The sequence below is a fragment of the Malus domestica genome, chromosome 17 (assembly GCF_042453785.1).
Source record: "Malus domestica chromosome 17, GDT2T_hap1".
Classification (NCBI taxonomy): domain Eukaryota; kingdom Viridiplantae; phylum Streptophyta; class Magnoliopsida; order Rosales; family Rosaceae; genus Malus; species Malus domestica.
Genome location: NC_091677.1, coordinates 21,583,062 through 21,593,604, shown reverse-complemented (window position 1 = coordinate 21,593,604; position 10,543 = coordinate 21,583,062). Strand labels below are relative to the sequence as shown.

General features: G+C 33.6%; 1 protein-coding gene across 3 annotated transcripts; it reads left to right on the top strand.

Annotated features, from left to right (window-relative positions):
* The first annotated feature begins 5,350 nt into the window (after positions 1-5,350).
* LOC103449872 (auxin-responsive protein IAA26) lies at positions 5,351-8,873 on the top strand. Of its 3 annotated transcripts, none has more exons than XM_070816852.1 (6): positions 5,351-6,093; positions 6,198-6,750; positions 7,252-7,526; positions 7,798-7,945; positions 8,306-8,370; positions 8,487-8,873. In XM_070816852.1, exons 2-6 carry the CDS (start codon positions 6,299-6,301, stop codon positions 8,519-8,521), a joined length of 975 nt encoding a protein of 324 aa, XP_070672953.1. In that variant the 5' UTR covers positions 5,351-6,093; positions 6,198-6,298; the 3' UTR covers positions 8,522-8,873. The 3 variants fall into 3 exon arrangements, with proteins under 3 accessions (XP_070672953.1, XP_008387418.4, XP_070672952.1); XM_008389196.4 differs by having other exon boundaries at positions 5,467-6,093; positions 6,203-6,750; XM_070816851.1 differs by having other exon boundaries at positions 5,595-6,093; positions 6,271-6,750.
* Positions 8,874-10,543: the final 1,670 nt, after the last annotated feature.

The following is a 10,543-nucleotide window of genomic DNA, read 5'->3' as shown; positions in this document are numbered from 1 at the left end:
GGGATGTGGTGAGGACCCAGGCCAGGATGTGACAATATGTCTATGTGGTATTTTTGACATCTCCCTTGGAAATGGTCTAATGGTCAACCTAATGGAAGTATGAATCTCGGAGAAAAACGTAACATTAAGTATGAGATTAGGAAGAAAAAAGCTTGATGTATTCATGATACTTCAGAGTAATAAAGTGAGAATTATTGTATTTTTAAATATAATAATTACTTAGAAATTCAACAATAGAGTAATATTATACTTGAAATAGTTCTTGAAAAAATAATGTACCCACACAGTTATTAAATATTTCAAAAAAAAAAAAACTATTGATATATTTTAAAACATAAAATAATTACATGTAATTAGCATTAGTAGTTTCATCACAAAAAGTAAAAAGTAAATCTGCGTACAAATGAAAATAAAAATATAGGGTACATATTAAAAATTAAAATTATAACGTACAAATCAACATTGTTTTCTAAAGTAAGGACACAAAAAGAACCTAAAATATATGGGTACTAATTAAACTAAAAAGACAAAATTAAAAAATGGATACAAATTAAAAATAGAAATATATGAAAAATAGTAAGTGAATATATTTAGAAATAATTGAATAAGATTTTAATTTTAAAATTAAAATATGTTGACATGTAAATCATTTACTATTCAAATAACAATGTGGAGAAAAGTCAAAGGAACTTGATAAAAAATAAAAAATAAAAGTTTTAATTAATAAGAAGGTAAAATGAGAGATAACAACTTAATTTATCCTATTTTAATCTAAATACAATAAATTGGTTGCGTTAATTTTTTTAGGAAAATTTTATTAAAACTCATTTGTTTAATCACTACACCCAGCTTAAAATTTAGATATAAAGTGTGTATTCTACAATGCAATCAAACTCAAACTTAAAATTTAGACATATTTGTCAATTTGTCACTTGAACTTGTATGGAGCTGTCAATTTCTCCATGAATTTTAATTTTACTCGATTATTCTCTTAAACTTTTATAATTAGTCAATTTCACTCTTAAACTTTAATTTTAGCCGATTACTCCTCTGAACTTTTATAAATAGCAAATTTTTCCCCTGGCGTTAGATTTTTAAAATTTTCATCCAATTCTCCATCCATCTTAATCACAGAAACAACATATGACAACTGTATGAGGGCAAAAATGATGAAAAATTGGATGGATGAAGAATTGAATGAAATTTTTTAAAATCTAACGTGAAGGGGGGGAATTGACTATTTATAAAAGTTCAGGGGATAATAGGCTAAAATTAAAGTTTAAGGAGAAAATTGGCTAATAGAAAAATACAAGAGGGTAATAAGCTAAAATTAAAGTTCATGAGAAAATTAAGAGCTCCATACAATTTCAGGAGACAAATCAACAAATGCTTCTAAAATTTATGAAGACAACCTTCTAGCTCTACCTCCTTTTACAATAACCCAACCCTAATTTGTAACCAAAATTACATGCTACTGTAAGAAACGGTCGATTAATTCATTTGGTATGACAGACCTAATACGTAAGAATTATGTGCTCAGAGGACTCACAGTCAAGCGTGGGAGTTAAACGTCGAACATGTTGGGTTGGTTGGAGGCCAAGAGGTCACGTGCACCCCCACGCGAGAAAGCGACGCCGTAGGGTCCACAGAGAAAAACAAGGGCTTTAAGCTTCCGACACACGGCGTTCATTCCTGGACTCACCAAACCTACAAATAGGCTTCGTAGTTTTGGCCTATGCAAAGTATGCGTTTCCCAGTATCCAACCAGACCAGCCGACCAGGGCGCTCATACACTTTGGGTCGGCACCGTAATCAAAATCGCCGAGTTGTTCGAATTTCAATTTATTTTTGTTTTCGCAAATGTTTTCCCCAACCCACTACATGGATTGAATTGTATTAAATATTTCAAAATTGTATTATCCAAGATCTACTTATGCAAAGATTGTTTAGATGTACTTTTAATATATTAAAAATATTTTTAGTTAAAATCTTTAGAACCAATTTTTAATAAAAATGCTAGTTAATTTTGAAAAAAACACTTAAAGTGTTTTCTAGAAGAAACACAAATTATGTTTTTTTTTTTGTAAAAAACATTTCAAGTGATTTTGGAACCTGAAAATACTTTCTTTAAAAACGTTTTCAGTTATTATAAAAGCACATCCAAACAACTCTGCACAAAAAAAAAAACAGAAATAAAAATTCTTAACATCTAAAAATCTAAAAAAAAAGGTTTGAGAATGAAGGCTATGGTAGAATATATCATGGTTGGCGACTTCTTTTCATATTATACATCGAGAAGCCAACCCACTATATGGATTGAGTTGTATTAAATATTTCAAAATTGTATTATTAAAGTCTAATGATGCACAAAAGAAAACGGAAATAAAAATCCGCACATCTTAAAATAGTAGGTTTGGCAAGTGGTTCTTTACCATAATAGTGAGATAAATGTTGCATTTACACCAAGTGAGTTCAAATCTTGTCGGCTTTAATATAACATATAATCTAAAAAATTTATTGTTTGACAAAAAAAAAAAAAAAGTAGGTTTGAGATTAAAGGCTATGGTTGAAGAAGATATCATGGTTGGCAACTTCGTTTCAAATTATATATTGACAAACCAATTTTTCCGTCAATGTTCTTATTAGCGTAGACTTACAATTCAACATGTTCATGTATAGGCTCATATTTTATCTACTACAAGAAATGATTTTTTCTCTGATTGTATTAGTACTGAATATAATTGTGATTTTCCTATCTAATTAAGTTTGTTTTTCAAAGAAAAAAAAAGTCGGTTTTGAATGAGAGTTTTTTTTTTTTCCAAGGTATTGATGTGTACATACTTCAAAATAACTTGAAATGATGTATTTCTTGCGTGAAGTTGTCTAGTTGACCAAAATGATCCGTGGCTACGTGGAAGAAGAAATATGTGCATGCCAAACATGCATATGTTCCCACCAAAAAACAAAACATTGATTTGTAAACTATAATTGACAAACATGATATGTAATTCCTTGTGTATAATAACGTAGGTCTTCACTTAAAACATTTTTATTAACCTGCACGTTTTTATAATATGTTTGTAAAGATCTTTGCTTATCATATTCAGCTATCGTTAAACATTGTAAGAATAATATAAAATAACAATTCCGTGCATTATGTAAGAATAACATAAGAATGATATGGAAGTCGATGTTTTCACAAAGCCCTTTATTTGTTGAGATTTCTTTTATTCAAGATGTTTTTTTTTTTTTGTTTCTAACAAAGCGGAAGTTTTAGTAAAGAAGATGAAGGTGAAAAAAGAGAGTGATGAAAAGAATAACGTTAAAGAGATAACAATCACGCTTTATCACAGTGATAGAAATGTGTTGAGCCCTTACATGATGACGTGGGTTTGAACTTCGTCGGTGACTAGTTTAACATCTAATATAATAAAATCTATCGTTTGACAAAAAAAAAAAAAAAAAGAGATCACATATAATGCTCACATAAATATATATTTTAACATCATCAATTGATCCGATTTAATACCATTGGAAAAATAATGAGTTATAATGTGGTAAAAAAAATACAATGTTACTCAAATAAATTACTTGATGGTAAGGAGACTCTGTCAAAAGTAGAATTCTCTCTATGGACTCTCCGTCACTTTATATTTTTTGGCATAATTCCCGTAACAACATTATAAAAATTGTACTAAAATCATAAGATCACAAAGAATCGATAGAAATTCTAATTTGAGAGAATCTCCTTCAATATTTCTCAACTTAAAATTAAACCAGTGTTCTAATTCAAGAAGCAAAGGCAAAGGTCATCAAGTGCAGTATTGTGGGTTGGTGAACCACCAATTATGGTGAGAAAACAAACCTGACAGAAAGCCGATTATTTTCCGAGTTATTTACTCTTTAACGTAGAGTATAAAACTTCTCATCGCATACACTATTCAAGAGCAGCTCTTCTTTTACATTGACCAAAAAAGCAGCTCTGTTTCCTGTTACGCGTTGCATCACATCGCCAAGACAAATCACCAATCCAACGGCTATGCTGCATGGTTTGCGCAGTTCTTACGTTGGACTCTCCCGCACGACATTACCACTCTGTCTATGTGTGGATGAGCAGACAAGATCATGGGATCTGCATGTTTTTATTGCACAAGCCCTGCAAAAATGGATCATGCAAATCCTTCCTCAACTTTTTCCTCTCTTTTCTTCTCTTGGGAGCGAGCGCATAATATTAAAAATTAAATGTCACTTATTATTACCGTTTAGTAATATTTATATTCATTTTGTAAACTCAAAATTTTAAGTCTGATTCTTGTAAAAAATGAATTTGAATCATATGATTATGATTCGCCCATTAGAACACTTAGTCCACTTCTTCACTACTTTAGTATAACTAATGTATTATAAATAAATGAACAATGAATGTAACTGGCCAATAGACCAATAGACAACGTCCCATCCATCAATTTCTTGGCATGCTAAATGCAATGAAAAAGATTTGAAAAATTTACATTTTAATAATAAAGATAAAATAAACGGTATCAAGATTGATTTTTTATATAAAAATGTGATTTTTTGTTAAAATAAACAGTATTGGAAATCTTTAATTAAAGTTTTCAAAAGCAACCCCATTAATTTATCACGCCTAACGATATAACACGTGTCTTCGCTTATCCTAAACCTCCTCCTAAATTAACACCAACTTAATTAAGTGACTTTGACACTAAGAAAAGGCAAAATGTGTTGGACTTTGTGCTAAACAAGAAAAATCAACTCCTATAAACATCAATTCGATATAGAGCACTGACTTTTTTTATGAGTAATGTTAGAGATTGAATTTTTTAAATTAAATTACAAATTAAATAATATGTTATTAATAAAAAATAAATATGTTAACTGATACTTTATTAATCATTCAATTATCTACAACGATATCATTTAGTTTAAAAAAATAATCTCTCTAGCATTACTATTTGTTTGGCTAGTGACTTTGAAAGCAAGAATGTCATTGTAAACAAGTTTTTCTCTTGTGACAAAAAAATTTGGAGTCATGACTCCATGCCCATCTATGTTTGTTAATATTCCTATCATGAATGATTGTAAAAGATGGATATATGTGTGAGCGAATTGATCCAAGAATATTATCTTTATTTAAACAAATAAAGTAGAATGTGTAGTTGCATATTCAAACCCAATCTTGAACTAATAATCAACTTATTTATAACTACATTATTTGATTTACAAATTTAGTCTTTTTAACATTATTAATAAATTTGTGTCATTGGCACTAAAAAGACAAAATTGATTGGGTGTTGTGCTATAAACAAAGTTTGTGTACTAGACTAACTTTATTAACACCAATGCAATGTAAAGCACTAGGCTGTAGGCAAATAGGGCAGTGACTTTGGGAGCAAGAATGTCATTTTCTATCAAATATAGAGGGGATGTTTGGGGTTGTGTGCTAACGAGGCTGGACAACATTTGGTGTTGGTGAGAGGCGAGGTCAGCACAGCACAGCACGCTTTGCTTCCTGAGTTGAACAACCTCCTCCTCCTGTTATTACGTTGTGTTTTTAGAGAGAGGGGCTGTGGTTGCGTGCATTTGCTCTAATTTCTGTTTTCTGTTTTGGGGTTCTTTGGGGGGAAGGGAATCTCTCTGCCCATCTCATCATTTTTCACTTTTGTTTCCATCTCTATTTGTAAAAATCTCTCACAGCAACTACTCATACAACCCACGAGTCCCAAAAGTAGAGAGAGAGAGAGAGAGAGAGAGAGAGAGAGGAGAGAGAAGGAAAAAACGAAAAGAAAAGAAGAGAAAGAACCCACTAAAGCCTACATCAAATTTTAAAGAGAAAAAAACCCCGTAGACATCAATCCCCGCCCTATTTTAGCCTCCCTGTCCCTTTTGTGCTTTAAGTTTGGTTGTTTGTTCTTCTCCTTATTTTCTCTTCCCTTGTGAGGTTTTGGTTTTTCCTTTGTGCTTGTTTCTTCAAGATCTTTTGATATCAAAGGTGTGTGAGACCAAGTGAGCAATTTGAGCACATGAGGATGTTGGCCTTTGAAGTTTAGAGCTTTGTCCAAAGACTTTTATAAGGTAAAAACCCCTTTCTCCCTTTCTCTTCCATTTTTTCTTGTTCTTGTCAAAGTGGTTTCTTTTTTATCCCAAGCTTATTAAGTTCCTCTTGTTCCATTTCTCAGTGCAGTTCCTTCAATTTGTATTTCTGGTGTGAAAAGTACAAGGGAAAGTAAAAAGATTTGAATTTTTCACTAGGGTCATCACAAAAACTGAGTATTTAGATATGGTCGCTGAGATGGAGGGATGTACAAGGAAGGAGGAGGAGGCATGTCCACAGCTGCTAGATTTAATTCCTAGACAGAGAGACTGGCTTGTGAGCAGAGATATTGAGGGCAGCAGCCATGGAAGCTCCTCCTCAGAGGAGAAGAAGCTTGAGCTCAGGCTTGGCCCTCCATGCCAAAACTGGTCAATGGAAAGAGAAAGAGATGAGAAGTCTCAGTCCCTTCTCTCTCTTGGGTACTTTTCTTCCCCCATGTTCTCCAACCAAACCCAGAAACTTATTTCTTCTTACCAGCAGCAGGCAAAAGTTGGATCTTTTATTCACCTGCCTGTCAACCCCAACAAAGCGTCACAGCCCTGTTGCAGTAAAGTGGTAGACTTGCAGAATGCAGAAAGGAAAGGGTTTTCACCAGCCCCTGCAAACACAGCTGTGCTCCCCAACACCTCTCAGAAAAGGTAATCCAGCTTTTTCTACTTTCTTGTGTAATATTGTTATTATTTTATTTTTTTTCAGACAGAGGATATTCACTCACAGGTTCTCACTGCTTGGAGCTAGACTAGGCAAAGTTGTGGTCCATGCATAATATTTCTATTTTTTTTTAATTATTTTTTTCATTTTTGTTGAAGTTTCAAATTATTTTCCTTTTTCTGTAGTTTTTCCTGTGAGACAGTTTGCTTTTTTCTGTTTATTCATAATCAAGCTTGTTTTTCTTTTTGGGTCTGTCCAAGCATACCGCCTGTTCTGCCCTTTTCATGCAAGTTTTTGGCTTTTCTGTCGTTGTTTCTTGCCAAATCTACTTCAATAACGCCTACATATTATCTCTTTCATTAGTACATTATTATTTAGTTCTTAATGTCTTTTGTAGAATTTATGTATAATAATTTTGTGTGAATTAATATATGAAAACTTATTTTGTGCTAATTATTTCTCTTTTGATATCCTAAAAAAAATTACAGAACTGCTCCTGCTCCGGTTGTGGGTTGGCCTCCAGTTCGATCATTTAGGAAAAATCTTGCAAGCAACAACTCATCGAAACCTGCGGTTGAATCCGAAAATGTTGTCCAAAACAAAGTTCCTAATGGTAAACCAGTTGAAACCAGCAGACAGGGTCTGTTTGTGAAAATTAACATGGATGGGGTTCCCATCGGAAGAAAAGTGGACCTCGGTGCCTATGACAGCTACCAAAAGCTCTCCTCCGCTGTCGATGAACTCTTCCGTGGCCTTCTCGCAGGTAAATCTCATAAGTAATTATTATTGTAGCCACATTGTTAATTTACTGTTTAAAACTTATTCCTAGCATTTTTAATTAGTTAGAGAGAGTATGATTTGCGTAAAAGTGTATACTTCATATGGTCAAAATTCATTTTACCAACGCAAATTTTATAATGTTTTGGTTTTTACCACAATTTGTTTTGATGGGGTTTTCGGATTGTTTTTCATGAAAATACATCCTATCTATTTATACACAATCGTGTTTGTCGTTTGTGCGCTCTGATGTGTAGCTCAAAGAGATTCCTGTGCTGGTGGAACCAAGAACAAGCAAGGGGAAGAGAAAGAAATCGCAGGCTTATTGGATGGAAGTGGAGAATATACCCTAGTTTATGAAGATAATGAAGGAGACAGGATGCTCGTTGGGGATGTCCCATGGCAGTAAGCATCTTATCATCTCTCTGAATCTGATGCAAATTTAGATTATTTTCTTTCACTTCCTCATGTATATTATATTCCAACACTTGCTGATATGATTTCAGTTTTAATCTCACCATTTTATTAAATCATGCAGAATTAGATTCCTTCATCTTTAAACAATATATGCTTCTCATTTTTATGCATAGATATCAGCGTACTGTTTTCGTTTGTTGTTTCTTAATGTAATGATTCCCGCAACTCCATACAACGGCATCATATCGTGTCATTTTGCACCTGAAAAATTTGTAAAATTTTCTCCTGCCGTAAGCACGGACGTTAAACAATGTTGTGTAATTTGCTCCTTGATCTTTGATTTGCCAGGATGTTTGTGTCGACTGTGAAGAGGCTGCGTGTGCTCAAGAGCTCTGAACTTTCTGCACTTCGTCGTATGTTCTATGTTGATTCATTATATAAACCCAACTTTGTCCTTATTAATTAAATTAGCATTTGGTTTTGCATCCTTGCAGTGATTATGATTAAACTAGTGGTGATTTGTTTTCAGTTCGTAGCAGCAAGCAAGATAAGATGCCACTTTGACTCTGCATTCAACCGAAGAAAGGGGAATTTTAATCTCAAGAATCCACCATTGAAGTTTGTATTTTGCACTAGACTTGTTTTGTGTGACTTATCTGAAATTTTGCTTCAGTAATTTCTGTGGAGAAAAGGAAATGAGAAAAGGAAGCCAAGTGGCGTGTGGAGATGTATGGGTCTGTATCTTGGCTCTTGTAGAAAAAAGAGAAGCAAAGAATGTGCTTTGGGTGGCACATCACCTTGCCATATTATGCATTCTGGTAATTATGTTACGCGGATTTAACCGAATGCCACATTATTTACTCTGTTATGGATTCTAGCAATAATGTTATGTTGGTTCAACCGATTGTAAGTCGAATTCACGATGCGTATTACTTGGTCAAGAACACTATGCCAAACCACCTGCGGACGTACCTAATTCCTACAAACAAAACTGTCCCATCTCATGGCAAAGAGATGACTTAGAGAAGGGTGATTTTGTTTGTTTGTTTCTTTTCCTTAAAAAGTCACTAATGAAGTTTGACTGCAAGCAAAGGTTGATTAGAAAGTCATAAACATCTAATTTTAAACAAATGTTGTCAATTAAGTAAACATATTAAGGGAAGTAGGGCTTGAAATCTGGCCAAAACAGAAAGACAAAGAAGTAAAAAGTAAAGGAGACTAAGATTCCATGTAGGGAGTAATCGTAGGAGTTGAAGATGATCATGTAATTTGGGATGAGTTTTGAGCTGGGACTTCTTGCCACATAGAGGTATATATAACTTGCATTGACCAGTCGTTTAATAACTTGTTAGATTTGTGTTACGTTCAAAGTTAAGCAAATCTTAAGTTCATGTGACATCAAATTATAATAATAATTATCATAATTGTTATCAAAATATTACACTTGCTACAATAATTATTCTTAATTTTACTTATCACTCAACCTAGACAAGTTTTTTTTAGTAGGTTGGGCGTAGACCTTAAGCCCCTAGGTGTATTTAGTGGTACATGGCAATAAAAAAATGCCATATTGATCTGCTAAGTAAGAGTGGTGCTAGGTAGACTAAATTTGAAAAATAAATGATGTGTCACTAATAAAAAATAAACACATTAATCAACACTTAAGTAATAATCCGATCATTAACTTTTTATATCATTTAATTTACAAAATTTCGTTTACATATTTAGTCTCCCTAGCATTACTCGATAACTAATCAATCTCCTACAAAACTAAAAGAACGATGGGCTGTAAAGCTTGCTCCACTTTCTCCTTTTTGATTCCATTTGGAGAGGTTGCCAATTTGTACACTATTCATTGTATTCAAAGGGGTTTTTTTCGGCTTAGGCTTTGGGTCCTTTGGGTTGGGATAAAGTAGAAACAGACACCTTTTGAGTTCAAAAGAGTAGAGACCCAAAAATCCCCAGAGTCCTCACCAGACCTTTGACGTGATGCCCCTCCACCTCAACACTATCCATTGGGTCCCTAAATGTGTATACATCTTCTACACATGGAGTTGTGCTGTCATCCGAAGCGAACACATGTTTAAATCTAGTGCATCAGCGGTCACAAATCAACTATAGAAGCGTGGACGAGTAAGCGTATCGCATTCTTCTTGAAATATCGAGAACCATATTTGATGAGTAAGATAGTGATGGCCATTAATGCAGAGCTTAATTGTAGGGTTAGATTCGTTTGGACATTTGAGGGTTGTGTCCTAATCAACGTGTGGGTGCATAAGAAAAACTGTCTAGAGGGTGAAAAGGAATATGGAGGTTTGGGGAGGATTGAAGGGTCTTTGTCTGTAGTTGAGAGCTGCCTAACTTTGGGCGAAAAAGGAGACTGCCCTTTATTCCAAAGGAATTCATTTTGTGGTCTTTGCTTTTGAGTTTAGGGAGAGGATAATGTCCCTATAGTCCACTTTATGTACCATAAATTGGAAGTCACTTTACACAAATCCAAAATTTTGCATGCTTATTTCATGTATCAAATTCGTGTCGTTCATGCATGCGTATGTGCAGTTTTCAATGACTATACGTAGAAATTTT

What these genes read in the sequence shown, in the direction of transcription:
- LOC103449872 (XM_070816852.1), top strand. Translation starts at nt 6,299, where the DNA reads ATGGTCGCTGAGATGGAGGGATGTACAAGGAAGGAGGAGGAGGCATGT. An exon ending in GTTGGGGATGTCCCATGGCA is followed by an intron (nt 7,946 to 8,305) that starts GTAAGCATCTTA and finishes TTGATTTGCCAG; the next exon opens with GATGTTTGTGTCGACTGTGA. An exon ending in TGAACTTTCTGCACTTCGTC is followed by an intron (nt 8,371 to 8,486) that starts GTATGTTCTATG and finishes ATTTGTTTTCAG; the next exon opens with TTCGTAGCAGCAAGCAAGAT.